At 46.8% G+C, this 23,802-nt stretch overlaps 1 protein-coding gene across 2 annotated transcripts in view; it reads left to right on the forward strand.

Moving 5' to 3' along the window:
• Positions 1-23,802, forward strand: part of OIP5 (Opa interacting protein 5) — a 302,425-nt gene that overhangs the window by 231,249 nt on the left and 47,374 nt on the right. For both annotated transcript variants that reach the window (XM_069638855.1, XM_069638854.1), the window contains one exon: positions 4,954-5,035. In XM_069638855.1, the coding sequence (XP_069494956.1) occupies positions 4,954-5,035 (82 nt within the window). The remainder of the gene's footprint in view (positions 1-4,953; positions 5,036-23,802) is intronic.

Below are 23,802 nucleotides of genomic sequence, written 5' to 3' on the forward strand. Positions count from 1 at the left end.
TTGACTAGATGGGAAGGGAATTGGTCTTCTTTGCAGTTGGAGGCTTTGAGTTTCATTATGGTGTCTAGAACTTCTTTACTGGTGACGGGTGGATTGAAAAGGGGTGCAGGTGGAAGTGGTGGGAGGGTTGGAGGCTGTATTAGGAAGCGTTTTTTTTCGGCAAGGAGTTTTTTTTTTTTTTGTTTTTTTTTGTAGTAGCATAATTTTAGAGGCTAATGCGTCTTGTATTGTGGTGCACCAGATTTTGCTGGAATTATAGGGTACTGTCACTTGGCATGGGTTCCCAAGCTCTCTGAGGATGGAGAACAGTTCTTTGCTGTCAGTTGTCATTGGTTATACGCTTGTTAAGGGCGTTGCTTTGTGAGAGATTATGGCTGATTTATACTTTTTGTTAGCTGTTTTGAAAGCCTTTGCTGATTCACTGGTGTTAGTTTTCCTATGTAGGTGCTCGAGTGATCTTTTAGTACGTCTAAGGGAGACTAGTTCTTCGTCAAACCAGAAGCAGGAGCGTTTGTCTGGTTTCGGAGTTTTGGTAGTGACCGGTGCGAGGGAGTCAATAGTACGGGTGAGACTTTGTTGATAATAGTTTGCTAAGTAGTCGGGATTGTTCGTATTGAGGGTGGCGTTGGCTAGGGCCAAGTGCAGAATGGGGGAATGGTTGTCGGCTGGGAGTTTGTTTAATGTTTCTGGATTCAAAGGTGTTGGGTGCCTTGGTGCTGGTGGGGTCGGTATTTTTGTATTCCAAGGTGAAGATGAAGGTGATGCTGAAATGGTTCTACAGAGAGGATGGTATCTATGGTGACTTGAGATTTAAGGGATAGGATCTAGACCAGCATTCTGCCTTTGGAGTGAGTGGCTTCATTAATCAGCTAAGTAAAGTTCATGTCTGACATAGCTGTGTGAAAGGGGGTCGCTTTAGCCTAGGTTAACATCCCCTAAGATGATGCATTTAGTCTTGGGTTTGATGAAGGGCGTAACCAGTAAGAGGATGTCTAGGTTAGGGTGGCTGGTTCTGTTGGGTGACCTGTATACTACTAGGAAACTGGTAGTGGTTTTGGGGTTGGGGGAGAATTTGACTAGTAAGTTCATAGCCCTGTACTTGTTCCAGTGTGCAGGCTCTGAATTGCAGTGTGGCTCTGGCTATTAAGGCAACTCTGCCTCCTTGGAGATTGTTCCTATCTGTTCTAAGGATACTGTACCATGGGGGGATGGCAACGGCTAGAAGGGGGCCTGCGGCAGGGTGTAGGCAGGTTTCAGTGACTGCTAGTATGTCGAGTTGTTGATCCACGATGAGGTCATGGATTTCTATGGCATGTGCACCGAGAGATCGAGCATTGATGAGTGCGCCTCTGATCATGGGAAACCTTCTAGACAAACACTGACCCTGGGTCAATCAATTTTAACACTAATGGCTATAATATAAATTATATATGCATATAAATGGATCTAACCTAGTCCACATTTACCACAACTATGAAGAACAGAATTAATAATGTGCTATCATTTTGAAGCAAACATGCCACCCTAGAATGCAAAATTTAAGGAGGGATTACAGTCAGTGAGAGACTTCCTGGTAGCCCTTTGTGAAATAGATTAACTGTTTCTCATTGAAGAAACATACCATTATTTATTTTTCGGAACCGATTTTATTTCTTTTTTGTACAGTGATTAAGAGTTAGAGGCTTTGTCTCTATCTGGTTTTAAGTAGCTAAGATATTTTACATTTTTCGCTAGAATAGAACTGTGCATTGGGAAATAAAGTGAGATGTGTTTTGATGTGTGCATTAAGGGTAAGGACGAGACTTTTCTCTCTGCTTTCAAACAGCTTTGTTGAAGCTCTCACGTTGCCAGGTAGTTCAATATACGTCATGGGTTATAGTTTATAGGTGCCGATGAATCTGAGTCCTTTTCTAAAAAGTTATCCCAAATGATCTGGAAGATCCCTTTTTTATCCCTTAACTTGATTGTTATTCTTCCTTGTTGCTGTTTTCCGTCTAAAATTGCAGTTTTTCCCCCTGGAAAGTGGGACAGGACATTTAATTTCTTTTTTATATAAAAGAAAAGTTTTATACAAAATGCATGTCCATATGTTGTAATGCTCAGTTTTTCTGCTTAAGAATGAACACCAGTTGTCACTGTTTTTTTTTTTTCTAAGACTGTTTTTTTTTTCTCTGTACACCATTTGCCTGCAGATGATTATTTTGTTCACATTTTTGTTATTTTCACACCTCTGTGCACTGTTTGACGAATCTAGGGCATTCGTCCCTTCTCCCCAAGGGTTGAAGAGGTGAGCCCACTCTGCAAGACTCTTCATAGGGTCCTCGGCAAGTGGGACCTCGCTGGGAGACTCCCCTTTTGGGGACAAAAGCTCCCGTTCCTCTGAGGAACTCTCAAAACCATTCCTGTGATGACATACTTGGGACAAACTGATGTGCAAATCGCAACCCTTTAGAAGATTGGTGGTAGGCGAACATAAAATACACATTATCCTCGAGAGAATCTTTCACTTTAAGAAAAAAAACTCAAATTGATTGCGACAAGGAGGTTGAAAATGGAGGCCATGCAGTACAAGGAGGAACGAGAGGTGCGTACGCCAGCAAGGGAGGTCCACTGGAAACGCAACACCTGATGGAGGCGCAGCCAAGCAGTGGCAGAGCCTGAAAAGTTCAGAACTGATTTGTGCTAGAGAGGACGACGCTGAAGCACTAGCATATGCAGGCGGGTAGAAGCCCAGGCAAAGAGAACTCAGATTGCAGTGGTGGCACGACTACAGACCCTTCCAGGTGGGCAGGCTGCCCAATTGACGGCACTGACACCACCCATCTGAGAATGCAGCAACCTGTCCGGGTATCAGCAGCGATACGGGAGTCCAGGGTGGAGCGAGAAAAGCATGCAGCCGAGAACGAGACGGTAAAGAAGTGGGAGAAAAGCAACGGTCACAACTGACTACAGGCCTCGCACATATTCCCCTGCATGGACAGAGGTAACGGAAGGACAGGAGGCCACAGGGAATTCATTATAATTTGAAAAACACTTGTCCCAGTGAAATAGTCTGAGAGAGAGAATCCTGTGTGGTCCTGAGAAAGAGGTCAACAAAACTAGGATAAAGTCCCCATGTGAAGAGGGGATGAGACCCTGCTATGCAAGAAAGTCTGAGCATAGCCTATTTGAAAGAAAATACTGCAAACCGAAGGCAAGAGAAGCCTATGAGATTAAAAATAAATTTTTAAAAAAGGTACACCACCTTTGAGAGTATATCTTTCCAAAATACAGAAGACCAAATATCCTGGAACCAATAACAGGCCAAAGTCCAAGAAAGGACTTGGGGGAGCACATAAAGGTGAAGAAAAAAAGCAAATATGTTCTGAGAGAATTACACGAGTTTGTATCGAAAGTGACCAGCGACTATTTAAAGATTGGCTATGAAGAGGTACTTTGAAAGTTAAAGAAGACCATTACACCACCAGGAGAAGGCATTCATTAGTGGTAAGGTCAGTTAGGCTTAGAGTTTGGACTAGCACCTTAGTTATTCATATAGGTAGGGAATACCACTAGAGTTGGGGAAAGATGGGTTTTATATTATTTAATAAACATATATTGGAAATGCCATCAGTGTCTGTGTCCTCCTTCTGATTCTCCACAACTGTAGTGCTGACCCTTAAAGAGAGACTTAACATTGCATTAGCTTTTTTAAAGTGTGATGTAATTGAACACTTTTACTCGGCACTATTCTGTATATTTTGCTTCCAGGATTGATGGGAGGTTTGATAGAAAATAATTGGAGCCTTCTTGTCGTGAGATGCCATTGTCTTTACTTTAACACTCCACTTTGGGTATACCTTGCTGTGATAACAAATATTTTTAATTTTCCCATTTCTAGTTTTTGATCGCATATATTTTTAATGGTAGCCTGACCTCCAAACCCTAACACTTCTTCAGCTGCCATTTGCCAACTATCTTTTTTTTACCATTGCTAGCACTGTGATGTGGAGAGGCGCACATCTCTGGATTTGTGTCCTAGCATAAAGGACATTTGTCAAAATGGGTTATTATTTATTAGTTGTCTTTTCACTTTTCTCTCAAATGCATAGATTTGTCATTGAAGAAGCATGCTTGTTTTGGGCTTCTTGCAGGCTCCCGATTCTCACTTAAGGATAAGGCGTGTCTTGGGGAGCCGCTATGATGGTGAAGGTTTGGGTTGCTGCAAGAAGCAAATTCTATGAACTGATGGGCATGGCTGTTCCACCTGTACTTGTAAAGGAGGAAAGCTGAAAGTTCCCACATGAGCTACAAAATGAGCCAAAAACCAGAGGCCTGGCGTGGCGCCTGGGGGTGGCAAGAGTGGTTGTCTACCTGTAGACCTATTAACCCTCTTGAAGTACTGCTTGCATATAGTTTCTGAGAGGGGCGCTACATGTTGGATGGAGGAGTTTCAATACGACTACGTAGCAATGGATTTCAAGGTCCACTTTACAGAGGGGGCAACAGTTCAAGTTAAGTGCTACTAGCCAGCCAGACAAGTCACGTGCCACCTCAAATCTATACATGCACACAGCTCACCATTTCTTACTCATCAACAGTCAAATTTCAGTAGCAAATGCCTAGTGGCGATTGCAAACTTTGCACCCTGCACTAACATATGGAGTCACTTCCTCTAGCTAGAACATATTATTTTCGTTTAATCTTGGAGCTGTTGGTAGCATTGCAGCTGTTGGAAGTTAATCAGGGGTGTATGCAGAATAAGGTGCACTTGGCCAACGCAAGTCGTCCGCCTTACTTCCTGAAATCTGTTCTATACTCAAACTATAAGAAAATACGGAACACAATGTTAATAGTCATAAGCGTGAATCTTTGTATTGTTAGCAGTACGAATTTAAAATTCTTAAGCTTGCGGAAGTGTTTAGTTTTGTGAACTATTGTATAGTTATGTAACATTTTTTTCTCTCTCCTTAGTTACCTTTTGGAATCCAAAAAAAGTGTTCCCGCGTCTGATCTTAACTTTAATATATCAAGCCTGAAGGACACATTTTCTGAAGTAAGACTTTTAAAACATTTTTATTCCTTTGTGCGTTCTTGATTTTAAAATAAGAACAATAGACTGTTTATTGTATGCCTGATATTGTTCTGCTCATGCTACGTTCTATCTTAAAGTAAATGCAGTGCCATGATGTATTAGTGTACTATATAGTAGACCAGTCGTCTGCAACCAGCGGCGCACCATCTGTTTTGGACTACAACTTCAATGATCCTTTATCATTGCCATTAATTGTGTAGTCCAAAACATCTGGAAAGCAAAAGGTTGCAGACCCCTGTAGTAGACCATGTTACTTAAATGAAGACTAACTCCACACGGCTTCGATGATACAGTGCAGCCATGTGTTTACTTTCAGACAGGATATAGCCACAGTGGGAACAATATATTTTTCTTACCGTTACTGCAGAGTATTAATTGCTAAAATGCTGCCCACAGGAGTCAGTCTGAGTACTCATTTGGGTGTTAATTTACATATAGTGTATTGCCATTAACCATGATGTTGCTGAGGATTACTCTTATTATGGAATTTGAGGGCGGACCTAGCTTGGAGAAGCGACGGAGTGCTTTACAGAGGTATACAACAGTACAGCTGTGTAACGGGGCGCTTTTCAGTGGTAAAGGAACAGATGTGCAGTAGTGGTAGGACACAGAGAGGCACAGAGGAGGGGGGTACAGCTCTACAGGGTGGCCAGCAGACGGTGTCTAGCGAGTCAGGTGGGGTGACGTGATGGCCTAGGTATTGAGGAGAAGATATTCCTTGAAGAGGTGGGGCTTGAGTTATTTTCTGAATTGTGTGGGGGTGAGTCTGATGCTGATGGGGAGTAGGTTCCATAGTCTTGGGGCGTAGACGGAGAAGATTTGTTTTTTGGTCCTTTTTGCAGCAGCGGATTTCAAGTCTGCACGAGTTTCTCCGCGTGGTAGCTGGGTGATTTGAGGGCAATTGCCTTATAAATGATCCAGCAAGACTTGAAGGTGATTCGTCCGTGCAGTGGGAGCCAGTGAAGGTTGATGGCGGGGAGGGGGGGAGGGGTCGGGGTCATGTGGTCATATCTACATAGACCCTTGATCAGGCGTGTGACAGCGTGTAGGACACTTCTCAGGGGCACAAGAGAGGACGACGGGAGGCCCTTGTGATGAATCCAATGGAGTCGTCAGAGATTTCCCCGGACATGACCTACTCCCATGTGGCATGGGGACGGCAGCTGCTACCTGATCCTGACCCTGGGGGTGGTTATATGGTTGAGGATTACATGGGAAGAGACCACTACCAGGAGATGTTATTACTTCATTGGAGGAGTCTGTGTTCCCCCTCCTCCTCATGAGGAAGAGCCTCTGATACCAGAGTTCTTAGTGGCCTATTTTCATTCTAGTCAGGCCTCAACCTTGCACCCAAACACCCACAACCCACATATAACTCCTTCTGTTTCGGATGTGCCTTTATGTGAAGTTCATGTGAAAAATCATATAGAAGTAAAAATTCCAAAGAAAGTTATGGACTTCAATTGCCATAACTACTCTGGTACTGAGACGAGAAGGAGGACAAAGGAGTTTATGCAAAGTGACGGGAGCTCACAATCCAACACGCAGACTAGTTGTTTTTGCAAACCTTCATTGAGCAGGACCTTTAAAATTGACAGTTGCGTTGTGGAGAAGGGACGTTAAGGGGCTAGCAGTGTGAACAGAGGTTGCCACCCACGCTGGGGCTCCTGAACGTGAAGCACACCGACATAGCCAGTAAAGCAGAGAAGGCCCGTGGGACAGGAACGCTGTGTATGAGCACAAAGGACCGTGGAGACACTGGATGCACTGTAGGAGCTCCTGGAGGTACGGTCGCTTGAGGAGGCAGCAGACTTCGCCCGAGGCAGAGAAGGAGTGCTGGTGTGTGACAGCGGAGCTCTGCCAGGTGCTGGGTGAGCATTTGCGCACTCTATCCTGGAAGGCAGAAGAAGAAGCCATAACGGAAGGGTGCAAGCAACGTCGTAGATGCTGGAAAACAGTGGTGATTCGGCCCCAAGCAGCTGGGGACCCTGGGGCGTTAAAACAAGCGTGCCAAGAAGTGATTGAATGGTACAAGATTGCTAATGCAGATAACATACAAAGTTTGTTTGAAAGCAATCAAGGCAAAGTACGTTTGAATGCAGACAAGACAAAGTATAAGAGCAAACCCCAAGCAAACACAGATGCATGAGATGCCCATGCAGGGGAAAAGTTGAAGCAAATACATTTTAGCAAATCTTACCACAAGTAGATATAGCAAGCAGCACATGGTATATGCGATTTTGGTGTACTTCAGGAATTGTGAAACGCTGAGAAAGTCCTGGCAGGTGAGTATACCAAGCAGTTGGACATTGTATGAAGATTCCTGGCAGGGGAGTACCAGGTAATCTGCAAAGATACAAAAACGTTTACAAAAAGACTATTACAGAACTTTGTTTGAACAGACCTTTCGGTTGAACAAGAACAGTGTGAGTCCAGTGAAAACACAAAGGAACTGTTAACTAAAGAGACATTTTTCCATCTGTGAAGGCATCATGAAGCAAGACACAGACAACAGATTCAAAGTTCAAACAGAAATGATTTAACTTAAATGTCAGGATGGTAGAAGGCCTAACTTGCCCTATGCTAAGGTTGGATTTTCCTACCTGAAGGAACTAAGGAAAGTGAAAGTCAAAGAGTTCATCTTAAGTCTGTCTGTGTCCAAAACCCATCCTTGCCATCACAACTAAATCTAAACAATGTGTAGGGATTTCTGTAATAAAAGAAATAGTGATCAACACAAAGTTCTGAGCTTCTTCCAGCTCTTCGCTTCTTTTTCAGCTCCCCTTCCGCAAGTTCAAGAAAGTTCCACAAGTCTCAAGATTACCTTTCTCAAGTTAAAAGCAACACAGTTCCACAATGCTTGGGGTTCCCTTACCCAAGTTCAAGGCACCACAGTTAAAAAGGAAAGGGTCTTGAGGCTCAGTCCTCAAGAGTGCATCTACAAATCAAGTGTCAGTTTTCAGTTCTCCAAGACTTCAACGTAGCAACTTGTACTTGTTTGCGGTTTTCAAAGTTCAACACCACTGCATGTCATCTTGACTCTCCTACTGGATTACGTCACCAGTTCACTTACAGTGCTCCTTCTTGGTGTTTTTCACAATGTTTCTGGCTTTCACAACTTGGGGCTCCCTGGTCTAGGCGCAGTTGTCAGACCACACGGTTCACCCATCGCAGGTCGCGCAACAAGGTACCCTAGGCTCTTCAGCCCACACAGTTTCTTGTGCATTGCCCTGTGTCCCAATGTACAGTTACTTAGCTTCTCTTTGTTGGCCTCTCGGCTTTATGTGCAGCTTCACTCTCCTGGACATCCTCCTGGCTTTGCCACAATGTGTTGCACGTCTTATGCCAATCTTTAGCCTTGCCATACTGTCTCCATTCATATAGTTCACTTTGTGGTGGTCTTATTGATTTTCCACCTTTCTGTCGCACTCTTTCACACTTGCGCTCTTTTTCGTAGGTTATTGTCAAATGGGCATTTTTCCTTTTGGCTTTCATCAGCTAACAGCTTTGCCCACAAAGTTTCATTCAACTCTATTCAATGTGCATGATTTTAGCTTTGCAACAGGTTTTAATTCAGTTCGGTATTCAATATGCTTAATTTAACTTTGCTTCAAGTTTTCATTCAGTTCTTTAATCAATTCTGCTTCATTCGTCACTTTGTTTCTCACGCGTAGCCCCTAGGTGCACCCTGTGTTCGAGTGCCATTCCCCTGCAGTTCCTTGGTGTTCCTCTCTAGCGGCTCTGCTACTGCTTCGCGGGCTGGTCTCTGCGAGCGCAAGCAGACTACATCCTTTCTTCTTTCTCTTATCCCGCAGCTCCAGCTGCTTTCTCCCGATCAGAGGCTTCTGCACCTGTGGCAGTCTAACGCCCTCCTTTCTCTGTGCTCCACAGGTACTTTAGGACTCCTGCTGGCTTCCTCTTAGGTCCCACCACAGAAAGGGTCCCCTGCTGGTGTCTCCCACACAGGCCTTCCTGTTTCTCCCTTTGTTGCTCCTTTGATACACCTGCAACCACTTGACAGTTTTCAGGTGTAAGCTCCCAGTTGGACTTGCCTGACCATAGTTAAAGGGACATGCCTGACTTTCACAGTACTTGGCAATTTCCTTGTCCCAGTGCTAGAGTGGTGAAAGGAGTTACTAGTGTTCATTACTCCTAGTCGCTGCTTCCTAGTACTGTCATAGGTAAAGTGTGGGGAAATGAGGGGAGTTGTTGTTCAATAGCCTATAAAGGCTGGGGGAGGGTTAGGTTGGCCTTCAATAGGGAATGGGGGATATCCTGTCTCCCCTACTTTACCCTGAACCCCTCTCTTCTTCACCCTTTTTCTGGTGCTTCTAGATGGTGTAATGAACTCATGGTGGCAAGAGTAAAGACAGACACAAGTGATCTCAGTTCAAGGGTGTTTAGTAAACTGTAAGACTGGATGAGAAAAACACCTAATCTAAAGCTAAGATGGGAGCAAGCTACAACCATCAAATAATAATAAAGCAGTCCTAGCAGCATCTTGTCAAATAAAAAGGGCCCATACTACTATTGGCAATCCTTATCAACCAGTTACAAAAAGAGTGTGGGATGATGTTCACCAAAAAAGAAAGAAGTGTTCACAAAATAATAAGTCAGGATGGTATGGCTGGGGTCTCCCTTCCCCACGTTTTAAAGACGGGACAAGGTGGAACTTCTGAGCACAGCACACTCCTGGACCTCCCCAGCACGAGGGACACTATTCCATTCAATGATACCGGGACCTTCAGGGGCCAAGTCTCTTTTCTACAAAGTCTCTTGCCTTAGAGGGCCTGCTGGATCAAAACAACAAACATACAAAAGTTCCTTCTGTGATCTTGCACCTAGGGCGATTTCTCTTCGCCCCTTGGATCTCCCTCCACTGGACTCGGGTCCTTCTTGCAACGTGGGCCTCCCTGCATCTGGTTCACTACGGCCTTTCACTCTTAATATCAACACAATGTTCTCGGGTGCATCATGCTTCACCCTGATTCGCAGGCATCCCTCAACCGGGTTTACATTTGCCAATCTTTCACTTTGTCTTATCACAATGCAGGATTTACTTCTCTTAGCTTTTCCTTTGGCATCCTGCCGTCGGGTTCACATAGCCACTTTAACACAATGTTCTTAATCTAGTTGGAAAGCAGGGTTGCCTTTCCCCTTGCTTTCTCTTGACAATGGGTGAGAGACTTTCGATTGTACAAGGGATTTGAAGTGACCCTTGTAGGACCACTCTGATACCTCATGCTGCCCTCTCCTAGGACCTTCTGATACTTGTAGTTTCAAAACAAAAGGGGCCAGCTAGAGTCCTTCAAATAAGCTCTCCTGCGGCACCTGACCACTCTGTAGCTGGCCTTTCTGTGGGTTTTACAAAAGTTCAAACACACATAAAGTTCTTTGTTCACAAGTTCCTTGTGTTCACATAATGTTGCCAATTGCAACCTTGGGCTTAACACAGTTCGGTTTGCTATCAGCTTTCTCCGACTCACCGGCTGTGCTGAACCCGTTGGCTTGTCTTGCTTCTGGAGTCAAGTACGGTACCACGGTAGCCAGTGTGCCTCCCCACCTGTGGTATCAACGCGGAAGGCCCCTGTACACCATTGACACCTGCCACACCACACGCCAGCTGTACGTCCCGGTCTTGTGATTCCCTTTTCAGAGGCTTCACTGGTCTGCATTGAAAAGGGCAAGGGCAATTCCCTCCTCATCGTCCTTTTAGGTCTCGCTGCCTTTCTCCTCCTCTTGAACTGCCGGTCTGGAATAGCTGCCTCCTCGTGTGTTTGGCCTTGCTTGTAGTGTTCGGCCTTGCTCGTAGTGTATTCTTGTGCTCGGCCTTTTATCCCTGTGGGGAAGGTAAAGGGCAGTCAGGTGTGTGTTGTTATTGTCCATTGCCTGACCCTTGTGTTGGGACATAACGGGTAAACGGTCTGGTGTTAGTCCGTTGTTTGTCACAGTGTATGATACTGTTTGTGTTCGGAAAGGGTGGGGGCTAGAGGTTTTAAATATCCTACGGAGTAGGGTGGGGTAAAGGTGTTATAGGGAACGGGGTACCCCGTCTCACCCATCAGTGTCCCTCTTCCGCTCCCCCAAGGCCCTCCTCATGCAGGTGATACTCTCCCACTGGTCTACCCCTATGAACTGGATCCAATAGCGATGGCCGTGTCCTGGCCACCTGGGATGACGGCTCTCTGGGGACTAGCAGGTGAGACGCCTTCAGGTTTCTCACAATGGGTAAATACTCCTGGTGTGTTCTTGGTCAGTGGGACAGGGATAGCAATACCCATTAACTGCCTCTAGGATAGAGGGTTCTTCCTGAAAGGGAAAGGCGAAAGGCAGAATACCGCGTCTCACATGAGGACATCCTATCCCCAAGGACCCTCTACCCAGGTGATCCTCCCTCACTTCTCCACCCTCAGGGTCCGGATCGAAAAACGATGGCTTTTCCATGGTCATTTAAGAAGAGAACCCAATGGGAGTAGCTGTGAGGACGCCCTCAGGTTTCTCACAAATCCTCCTAAATATTTCAGGGGACACCTTCTTGGTCTAAAGGTCTTTACCTTGGAGAACATTTTTTTTAGTAATTCTGATACTTTTGGCTTTGAACACTTTCTAACATCAAGTTAGACATTTCCTTGCACCTTTTGTTGTTTGTTTATTAGTGCAAGGGCCGGGATAGGTTGCTTTAGACAAAAGGACGGCTTTTCAGTTACTGACATTTTAACACAGACAAATCCTTAGTTTTAGTTTCTAGGTAGGAAAGTTCCTCTTTATAATCGGGCTATAGAGGCATTTTTCCAACCCATGTTTTATTTAATACAAATGTCTTTACCTAAGAATATAACAACCTTGTGTCCATCTTTCATTGCGGAGCCCTCACACCTTCGAGGAGGGCATTGCCCTCATCCAGGTGGGATTGGACCAGTGCTTGAACAGTGCATCTAAAGCTGTCCGGCGGGAGGAAGGGCTTGACTTTCCGCAGGAGGGAGAGCTGATACCAAGCTGTATAGTTTTCTTAGCTATGTGTGTCTTGAAGGAGAGGCATTTGTCGATGTGGAATGTCCGAAGTTTAATGCAAGCACTCGACCTCTTCCTCCGTGAACCATCATTTGCACCACTTGTCCAACTCTTCGGCTGATATGCAGGTGATCTTGCAGCCAGTGTGCCCCATCGTACCTGTGGGAACAGTGTCACATTATGACAGTACCCCAATGATCATTGTTACGTCTTCATAGTATACATCAATGACCTATGATATATTTGCAGGTATATTACACAATGCCATAACCCAAAAAATATATATCAAGTTTAGAATTAGTTCTGTTCAAATTTAGTCTGGGCCCAATAAATTGATATGATGCAATTTCATTATCCATGATCATAGTTTGCCAAATATCCATTGGTGGTCAGGATAAAAGTTTCTTACCATAGGTCCAAGATGAGTCAATCATCTCGTAAAACATGATGGCTCCTTAAAAGCAATAGTATGCTCAGCAATCCTCACTAAACAGCCTCATTAAATGAACTGCCTTAATACCTCTCCTCTTTTCCAATATGATATTAAAAATGGTTAAAACTGACTCGCATATGGGGGCGTGGCTAGGCAGCACACAATGAGGACGTGTCTGCTGTGAGCTCTGCCAACGGGCCCCCTTAGTAATGTAGTTTTGGCATTTTTGCACCCACACAATGAGCGCAAATATACAAGAGAGAAGACTGATCCCGGTTTGATTCTGTGGGTCGCGGTCCCGATGGAAATCGGAGCACGGATGCTGGAGAAATCGCCGGGTCGAGTTGGAGCCCCTTGAGACTGTTGAGACCAACATGGCGGCGCGTGCCATTTCGCCTGGCGGACAGCGGAGGCCGCGCCACCCCAGGTGGTGGTCCCCGGCTTCAGCCTCAAGGGAAGCAGATCCAAGAACCGGGGACTCCCCCTATCCCGTGGAGGGAACAGCAACCAAGACACGCTGACGCGGAGCGCTGCTGCAGCAGAGGGGCCGATGCTCCGAAGGCTTGGGGAGCACCGTCTGCCTACCTGTGTCCCTCTGCGTGAAGGAGACTCCCCGCCCTCCGGTCATCACGGAGAAGGAGTCGGAGGAGGGACTGGGGTCTTGTGTCCGGCGCGGAGAGGCTGGCGACTTGGAGAACCAGGGGTGAGTCGCCTGCCTGCGTGAAGGGGAGGCGAGCCGCGTCTACTGCGGACCGCTGGACTGGGCTGGAGCCCCTCGGGACCTCTGGGACCCACATGGCGGCACGCGCCATTTCACCTGGCGGACATCGGAGATCTCACCGGTCCGGGTGGTGGTGGTCCCCGGTTTCACTGTGAAGGTCAGGGGATATATGAGCGGGGGATCCCCCCTTGCCCTCGGCGGAGTGAGCGACTGAGACGCACTGACGGTGGACGCTGTTGGTATAGAGGGCCCGGCGCTCCGGGGACTTGGGGTGCACCACTCACCTACCTGTGTGCCTCTGCATGGGGAGGACTCCTCCCATCCTCTGACCATTGTGGAAAGGGAGCCGGAGGGGGTCTTTGGGGACTTGTGACCGGTGTGGAGGGGCGGGCGGCTCGGAGATCCGAGGTGAGTCGCCGGCCTGCTCGGGGGGGGGGAGCGGGCCACATCTGCTGTTTCGGGTGCGGTCGCCTGGAGGCTTGGGGCCGGGCCCCCGCTCGTTCAGGTCTGGTGGAGGGGGAGGCCCCGCGGGAATGCGGAGCCTGCTGTGCCCCGTCTGCAAAGGAGGATTGTGATCACTACGGCCCTGCGCCCCCCCCCCCCCACTTAGATACGCTTCGGCGGGTGCTGGCGTTGGATCCTTCTCTGTGTGGGCTCGAGGTGGTGCTTGGTGCCTGTCCCGGCCTACTACCTATCTCACAGGCAACGTTAAGGGGACTCACTGGACCTCACGGGACCCTCAGGGCACCCACTTACACCTGGTGGACGACTCTACTGATCTTCTGCACTGCGCACCCTACAAGCGTTGCGTCGCTTCTGGGACAATATAATTTGAAGTCCTGCTTTACCCGGCAATGCCCAAGGCAGGAGCTAAAAAGAAAGAACAAACACAGGGTATAAAGGCTTTCTTGGCACCTCAGACAACTCCCGCGCTCCAGAGCCATACAGTGTCAGTGGACATCCATCCGGCCCCTGCTACAGACACCATTGCGGACATGGCATTTACCAGGTCTGACTTTGAAGATCTGCTAAAGGCCTTCAAACATGAGATCACCCATGAAATCAAGGCGGAGATAAACGCCTCTAAAGACTCACTGGCCAGATCCTTAACAGAGCTAACCTCCCACCTGGGTGGGCTCGAAGCTAGGGTGAACGATCTGGAGAATGTAACCTGTGAGCTAACGCATGATACTGAGGTGCTCATAGAACGGGTGCGGGTGATCGAAGACCATCTGGAGGAGATCTGGGCGAAGCAGGCGGACCTTGAAAATAGGTCTAGACGCAATAATGTGCACCTTCGGGGTATTCCTCGGCAAGTCTCCGATCAAGAACTACCCAGCTATGTCAGCGAACTGTTCTGAAGTCTTCTGAGCCTTCCTCCGTCTGAAACCCTGACTCTGGATAGAACGCACCTTGTTTACTCCTCTGCCCAGCAGAGGAGAAATCTTCTCCCAGATGTCCTTACCAGAGTCCATTACTTCCGTCAAAAAGAGGAAATCATGATGGCAGCCAGGAAATCAGAAACTGTGCAATTTCGGGGAGCGTCTTTTTGGGGGAGTAAGGCTCTAGTTTGTATGTTTATCTGCTGAAGTGTATGGGATCTATCTCATTGAGGCCGTTGGTAGTGCTTTTGAGTTTAAATATCCACCACGCTTCTTTGTGGTTAAGTGAGTTGGTAACGTTACTTGTGTTCGGTACTGTGTCTGCTATCCACCACAGGATATCGTCTGGACCATGATGGTTTTCGATGAAATGTTCTACCATTGGGGCAGATGCAGACTTACATCCCCTCCTCCTGTGGTACCTGACAATTCTCCTGCCCTCTTGTTGAGACCACGATTGGTGGCAACTCACCATATTCTCATTTATCTGGATGCTGTAAAGAATTGGTCCCCATACTTCATTGCTACTCATACAAACCACAAGGACACAGTCCCCTTCGTGTACATACAGCAATGTGAACCGCGTTTCCCAAACACGCATGCGTTGGCGACTAGCATTTCCATCTTTTGATAGGCTCGCTCGGCAACGCAACAGGAGTTCAGGCACGGGCATGCGCAACCGCCGAATACTACTCGCGGCGCGCATGCGCACCCAGCACCGCTGTGCACAGCTCGGCTTTTTCTTTCTCTTTTTCACTTACTGCTAAGAGCTTCCCCAAGTGAACGTGGCGCTCCGTTCGCAAGCTGCCCACGCGAATTAACTCGCCAGACTGCAAGACACATTGAACACAACTCAAGGTAATAAGAACCCCTTTTCTTCTGTAATACTTCACCTATACAACAAATCGGGATCTTTCACTCCCTTTCTTTATTTCATTCTTACTAATGCAGACCAGACAACGAACCTGGCTCAAACCAGCAATCTTCACGTTGAAGTCAGACTTCTGCTGACCTTGGCCTACATACCGGCTTCCCATGATTCTCCAGTAGTTTTGGATACAGAAAATACCCAGTAAGGTGAGCGCCCGCCACTCTCACGCTTCATAGTCATTATATATCAGCCCGTATTACCCTGTACTATATGTTTTTGACTCCTGCATATTTTTCTGACTCCTGTAGCCTTTCTCAGCCTGCCACTAACGCCCAGAAGCTCACTCAACCCTGCACCCTATTTGTCTTGGGTGCCACAAACAATCCAAAGAATCTAGCAGCAGCGCAGCCCCCAAGGTCAGTTCTGTATCTCCCTTGTCCTTGATTTTATTGTGGTGTACCATATTCTTGGAACAGATTGTGTTTTTTAAAAAAACAATAGTTTTTAACCCCTGATTCAGACATTAATAGTGTCCCCATATCTCTATCCTAGGGAGACCTATTCCAGGCCCAAGATGAAGGCTACCAGCCGAAACGTCTTAAGGACCAATATCCACATATCTCTCCTGGTCCCAAAATCCTTTTGATCTAAATCTAGACGTCGACCACGTGTTAGGTCACCCTCCAGCCTGGCTACAGACAACCAAGAATTTTCCCATTTAATGTTTTTGTTTTGGGTTGTCTTGCATCTGAACACACGATAATCACTTGTCACTAATGGTGGTGGTTACCCTACTTTTTGTTTTATTGCATTTTGTCAATTAATTTGGCCATTATAATGGTGTGAGGACGGGGCTAAGACTGTGTTCTAACCTCCTGCACACCAAGTATCTCTGAATGAAAAATTTGTTTTGCATTTCTGTTTGCTCTCGGTACAAACAGTCTTTTATTAATAATACTGATGCATGATTAACTAAATGCACCCAACAGCAAAATAAACTTATAAGCTGTATATATGATACCTATTTTTGTCTGAACTACTTCATGTACAACTTCACATTTACAGTGTTTTTGTATTTCCTTGGACACAATAGAAATTACTTGGGCCTACTAGAATCAGGAAGTAGTCCCGCCCCTAAAACGTTACACGTCAGAACAGACCCCCCCCTTGTTAACTCAGTTGGAATTGAGGCTTCGTGAGGCAGAAGAGGTGCATAGGAGAAAACCCTCTAGGCGCGCACTCAGGGAGGTTCGTATAACACAAAAATCGCTTGAAGCTCACCATATGAGCTGGGCAGCCTTCGGAATAATGCGCACTAAACAATACTATTACTCTAGGGAGAGCAAGGCGAATCGCTTGTTAGCGGCTAAACTTGGGCAGCAGGCAAAGCGCAACCGCATAGATTCTATAAAAGAAGCAGATGGGAGGCAACTTTTCACCGAATCTGGGAAGCTTCGGATTGTGGAAGAGTTTTTTCGAAGCCACTCATCCCCTTATATATCAGACCCACAGTTAGCCAGAGACTTTATCCAGAGGGCAAATCTTCCACAGATATCTCCTGAATTTCGTGAACGTTTAGAGGCCCCGAGAACTACGGAGGAGACAGATTTTTCAGGCGGAATTAACCCCTCATCTAACAAAACTTTTTAACTCGGTGTGGAAGGCGGGAGTAGTGACGGCATCAATGGCGGAATCAGCTACAACATTGGTGTTGAAACCTGGGAAGGATCTTACAGATTGCGCCTCTTATAGGCCAATTGCATTATTAAATACAGACGCTAAATTGCTGGGAAAATAATAGCAAGCCTCCTGTGTCCTACTCTTCCGTCCCTGATAAATAATGACCAGACAGGATTTATACACAATCGGTCCACTTATGACAATGTGCGCCGTGCTATTAACCTAATTGCTCTTGCCCCGAAGATTCCAGGTAGACTGTCTCTGCTATCCCTAGATGCCCATAGGGCATTTGATAGTATGTCCTGGGGATACCTGGAAATGGTACTGGAGGGGTTTGGATTCGGCCCAGAGTTTTCTAGATTAATACTTTCAAATTTTGAAATTCCCTCAGCCAAAGTCAAGGTAAATAAAAATTGGACTCCGCTAATTAGGTTAGCCAAAGGCACTAGACAAGGCTGTCCTTTGTCGCCTTTAATTTTTGCCCTGGCAATGGAGCCCTTTGCTCAGCACGTTAGGCTACACCCAGATATCCTGGGTTTTGAGGTGGAGGGGCAGCCCCATAAAATAGCGTTATATACAGACGATTTGCTTTGTTTCTTGAGGAACGCCCCCCGCTTGCTTCCTCCCTCTTAGACCTTTTAGACAGGTTTGCTGCGATATCCGGCTTCAAGGTGAACCCAGCTAAATCGGTGGGAATGACCCTGTCCGAGGATCCCGACAGACTAGAAGAAATGCGAGCGATAACACACTTTCCCTGGTCTCCAGCAGAGATTCCGTACTTGGGTATAAAACTGACTCCAACATACGCAGGCCTTTACAGGGCGAATATTCCCGCTCTGTTTAAAGAGGTAAGGGAAGGGCTGAAGCGGTGGGACTCCCAAGAGATCTCGTGGTTAGGCTGTATTAATGCAGTTAAGATGACGCCCCTCCCAAAGTTATTCTATGCATTCCTCTCCTTGCCAATTGCCATCCCTGAATTTGAACTTATAAACATCCAAAAAGAGATAAATCGGTTCATCTGGAAGATGAAACAAACCACATATCTCTGATAAACTCCTAACAAGTGGAGGGATGCTGGGGGGTCTAGGTCTTCCCTCGATACCACGCTATTATAGAGCAGCTTAAGTAGCTATAATGCTTTCTTAGGGAGATTCCCTAGATCCCCCTAAATGGCTAAGGATTGAACAGGCGGTTGGCTCACTTCCCATTTCTCCAGAAAGAAGCGCGTAGTTATAGGGGTGGAAAATTGCCAACCACCTTGTCCACACTGCAGAATTGGGATAAAGCACGTTCGCAGAGGGGCATCCCACTGGGACTAGGGCCATTGTCCCCCATCACTCAGAACCCGGCTTTCACCCCAAGGCTCACACTCACAACGTACTGAGTTTGGAGCCAAGATAAAACCTTGCGCCTGAGAGATTTGTATGTTAATCAAGAACCCCTGACCTTCCAAGAATGTAAGGAAAGGTTTGGCCTCCCAGAGGCAGAACGTTTTCCGATACATACAGTTACGCTACTGGCTTACTAACAGGGGCATCCGCCGGGCTGCCGGAAGGGTCCCACTGGGGATAGAACTCAAAATTCTTGAGGGTCAGCAATCCCATAAGATATCGCTGTGTTACCGGCTGTTAGAGAAAGCCTTGATAGACGAGAAACTTCCATATATGAAAGCTTGGGAGAGAGAATTGGGCCTGGAAATTTCGGATGAATCCTGGCAGCGAATCTGGCATAGAACTCGGACCCGTTCTCGTTGTGCACTCGTAAAAGAAAGCACCATCAAAGTCTGTTTTAGGTGGTATTCCCTCCCCCCCCACCCCCAGCAGATTCCACTCAATCCAGAATACCTGGACACGTATTGGCATGGGTGTGGTGAGCGGGGAGATGTGGCTCATATGTGGTGGCACTGTCCGGTTATCCAGTCATATTGGCTGGAGGTGCGGTCAAGAATTAAAGAAATCACAGGCTCCCTGCTCCCTATGGACCCGAGGGTACTCTTGCTGGGGGATGTATCAGACGATGGAACCTTCCCTATGTCAGGGCATCAAGCAATTTTGATCTCACATTTACTTGTTGCGGCCCGCATCATCAGAGCCCGATTCTGGAAAACGATAGAAGGCCCACAGATAGCCTACTGGTGGAAAAAAAGGTGGGAACTGTTAGGCTTGGAAAAGCTTACGGCCATATTGGAAGGAAAGCTCTCGAGGTTCCAGAAAACCTGGCGCCCTTTCCTGGACTTTGTTTCTGACAGAGAGCATATGTTGTTCCAACCACAGCTTCTGAAGCACTTTATGAACTCCTAATTTGATTGCTGGTTTATCAGACTCGCACTTAAGCACTGTTTCTAGGGGATGCGAGTCAATGAAAGTCATGCCTATGAGCTCTTGATATGAAACATTGATTTAATGAATTCATGTTCATGAACTGTCAAGCGAGATGCAGCTGACCCAATGAATGTAACTTTGTAATTTTTTTTTTTCTTCTCGTATCTCCTTTCCTTTTCTCTTTCTTTTCCTTCCCCCCTCTCGTTACCCCCTGTTAATCAACTGAAGACCTATAATGAACTATATAATTTGAGTCAAATACTGTTATTTAAAGCCAAATATGTGAAATACTGAGGAATTGTTGGGGACTGGAGGATCTAGATTTGAATATAATGAAATTAAGTGTTTGTATTATTGTTAGTAATGCATTCTCCTGTTGAAAATCAATAAAAATATTTGAAAAAAAAAAAACTGACTCGCATACTCGCTGCAGTCCCCTGATGGTGGGGAGAAGAGATCTGACTGCTGGAATCCAGGAGCCGGGCTAAAGGATTGTGGTCTGTACAATCCAAGAAAATAGAAAAATATCAAAACCAATTGTAAAAACCACCCATCAAAATAATCATTGTCTCTTAGCAAACATGAGCCAAATCTGAATAATATGGTTCCATGGGTGATGAGCTGATTATCATAAGTAGGAATCCTTCCTTATGCAGCTCAATCAAATATAGTAGTTCTCGCAAAAACGAAAAGCTCTAGAGCCCAAAAATGCAATTTCGAATGCTTCAAAATCCAAGCAGAAAACACGATTGATTGAACGCACCCCACTCCCTCTCCTCTCGCCATAGGCCATAATTGAGTGACTATTTCCAGCCTGCTTCTGGTCCTTCATCTCTCCTCTCCAGCCAGACTGTTTCTCCAGGATTCATGTACCGCACTGTCTTTCCCCCTCCCAGAAACTGGCCTTTTATAGCTTTAGCGCAGCTGTTTATCAGAAGCCTGAAGCTTTTTTTATCTCCAACCCCATTAGTCTGCAATCTTCCTCACATTCAACCTAGCCTGGAAGCCTTGCAGTCTTTTAGAGCTTGGTTACTGTTTATTAGAACCCTGGGTACTATTTACCAAAACAAAAAACTATTGGAACACACCCCAGACCCTATTTATGCTTGCTTGTTAAGCGCTTATACAGCCAGTAAAATACCATTTCAAAGCACCCAAAGGGCCAGCGGAGGGAATAAGGGAGTGAAATACATTACAAAACACAATATTTAATAAGAGCAGTGGAGGGAAAAGGAAGGAAAGCAGGACAAACCTACTATGCTTTGTGAGTATTCGGAACGTGCAAGTGCAGCAAGAAAGAGGGCTGAGGGCGTTAGTACTGGGGAGTCTGGGCTCCTGGGTGAGCCACAGATCAAGTGCTTGTGTTGTTGGGTACTATCCAGCCAGGGGCCACGTTAGGAGTAAATGCGAACCTCCAAGGTGGAGGGTGTGCCAAGGCAAGTGCAGAACGTAGACAGGAGCTGGGCCGATTGGGTGTAGGTGGTCAGGGCCGCAGAGGAAGCATGAGAGACCCGCACACCAATTCACAACAACTGTTGGATTAGCAGAGAAGAAGGGAAGGAGGAGGTAAAGAGGAAAGTCTTGAGGAGCTTCCGGAATTTAAGAAAGTGCTGCTCAAGGCACAGAGAAAGAGGCAGGGGAAGGATGTTCCACAGGAGGGAGCCAGCTGAGGAAAGGGATCGACCACCTACCCTCTGTTTAGTAAAATGCTTTATACACAGAGTTGGCGCCAGAGGAATGTACTGTTCTAGAGGGAGAGTATTTAGTAAGAAAGTTGACGATAGTGGGTTCCCTCGGCCCAGGCAGCCTTGTGGATGATGCAGAGGGATTTGAATTTAATCCGTGCAGCAACCAGGAGCCAATGAAGACTTTTTAGGGCAGGAGAGATGCGGTCCCTGGGCTTAAGGCCAAGGATAAGTCTTGCTGCCCTATTCTGGATTAGCTGGAGGGGTCGCAGAGTGGAAGAAGGTAGATTCAGGAGGAGGCTATTGCAATAGTCAAGCCTAGAGAGAACCAGGGCTTGGGTAACATTGAGCCTCTGGGGGAAAGTGAGAAAAGGTAGAATTCCTTTGAGAATGAAGAGCTGAAAGGGGGACTTCTTTGCAATGTCTGAGTGTGAGGGAGAAAGAGAGTGGAATCAAAGATATCGCCAAGGTTTCTGGCTTCAGAAGAAGGAGCTGGGGGAGAACCCAAGCAGGAAGGTCAGAGTGAACGGAAGGAAGAGGGGGCAGGGGTCCCAATGGGAAGGATCTCAGGTTTACAGGCGTTGAGACAGAGATCGTTGGAGGCGCACCAGGACTGGATGGCAGATGGGCAGTCGGGTATGATGGAGGGTGCAAGAGGGTCAGCAGGAAATTTAGGAAATAACTGGGTGTCGTCTGTGTAACACTGGAAGTTGGAGAAGGAGGAGATGAGGTGTGCAAGCAGAGCAAGGTAGATGTTAAAGAGCCAAGGGGAGAGAATAGAACCCTTGGACACCGCAGGTGGAGAATGAAGGAGGAGAGGAGAAGGTAGCCAGGATGACTTGGGAAGAGCGGTCAGCGAGAAAGGATGATAGCCAGTCCAGCGCCCGTTCTCAGATACCAAGGGTATTGTGGAGCCTTTGTATGAGGATGGAATGGTTGACTGTGTCAAAGGCAGAGGGGAGATTGAGAAGGATGACGACAGCGGGGAGTTTGAGTCCAGAGATGCAAGCAGTTCTTCTTGGGTGTTCAGAAGAGCAGTTTCCATGTCTCTGGATGCTCTTTATCTATATTGATGGTTGTGGAGACCATCAACAATTTCAGTGTGTGAGTTGAGTTGGGGCAATGCCAACTTCTCCAGCAGCTTCCCCAGGAAGGAGATGATGGCGGTAGTTGGCAGGGCAGGAAGGGTCTGGTGAGGGTTTTTTCAGTAGTGTGCGCACAAGGGAATGCTTAAGGGGGGAGGGGAAAGTGCCAGTGTCAAGAGTGATTGTAGAAATCAGCGAGTGTGGGGGCACGAGAGCCAATGTTATCCTTGATGGTCCTGTATGAGCAAGGGGAAACCTGTTTAGAAGAGACCTTCATGGAGTGGGCAGTTCTGGTAACTTCAAGTTTGACAGGGGAGAATGAGGAAGGACAAGGTTGAGGGGCCAAGGGAGGCAAGTGGAAGTGGGATGGGTTGGGAGGGAGGGTAGTAAGAGTGTTCAGGATGTCCTGAGTTTTGGTGGCAAAGTGTGTGGCCAGTGCGTTGCAGAGGGTTTGGGAAGGAAAAGGGGAGCAGGAGACTGTGGAAAGGTTGGCTAGTTCCTTGCAGATCTTGAAAAGTTCTGCAGTGTTGTTGGATGCACTGGAAACCTGTGCCTGAATGTGGGCTCTTTTCTTGGCAAGGATGGAGAGTCATTATTGCCTTTGGAGCAGGCAGCAGACCAGTTTGTCAGAGGGTGGGCCTGAGGTTTGCCACTTCCATTCCACCGCCTTGCACTTTCATTTCAGGGCCACAAGTTTGGAGTCGAACCAGTTGTTAAGCTCAGAAACAGATTTGAGGTGGATCCTCGTGACTGGAGCAAGAATGTCAAGGGTGTTGGTGATGGAAAGGTGGAAGTTGCTGAGAGCAGAGTCGGAGGTAGATGGTGAGAGGGGGTGAAGGTGGAAGCAAAGGCAGCAGCTGACACTTGTTTCATTGGGCGGACGTTGGTGAACGAGGTTGGCAGGGCGTTTTGGGGTGCAGTCAGAGCGCCAAAGTGTCCCAGGTGGAAGGAGAGGAGAGTGGTCTGACCAGGAGAGAGGGGTGACTTGAGTGGGGGGAAGAGAAGTCAGTGTATGAGAGCACCCATAGTGTGTCCAGCTTAGTGGGTTGGCCCAGAAGGAAGAAAGGAGTGGGAAAGAGAGTTCCAAAGGTCAGTGAAGAGCGTGGATGCAGTGCCAGGGGAGTCCTGTTGGATGTTGAAATCACCCATGAGGAGGAGGTTGGAGGTGGAAGAAAGTAAGGCAGAGCAGAAATCGGGGCTCATAGTAAACCCAATGTGTGGAATGGGAATAGGGTAAAAGAGGACATGTACATAAAGTGTTCTGGAGTCCTGTTTAATGCTACGTTTAGCTTTGTGATTGCCTGTCAAAACAGTTATTAATCGCAAGAAGGTGACTACTACTCTGTGGGATTGGCACCCTTATCACATGCAGCAATGCAGTTAGCTGAAACGCGTTCAGGTGGTACAGGAGCAGACGTATTTGCCTCTGGCTCTAGAATAGCCCTTCATGTCTGATTTTCACCGAATATTCATGATCCTTGGAGGCCAACCACAGAGTGCTTGTATCTCACTAGTCCACCCTCCTTTTCAACATTAACA

This window comes from Ambystoma mexicanum, chromosome 14, assembly GCF_040938575.1.
Source record: "Ambystoma mexicanum isolate Mex_15411 chromosome 14, UKY_AmexF1_1, whole genome shotgun sequence".
Classification (NCBI taxonomy): Eukaryota; Metazoa; Chordata; class Amphibia; order Caudata; family Ambystomatidae; genus Ambystoma; species Ambystoma mexicanum.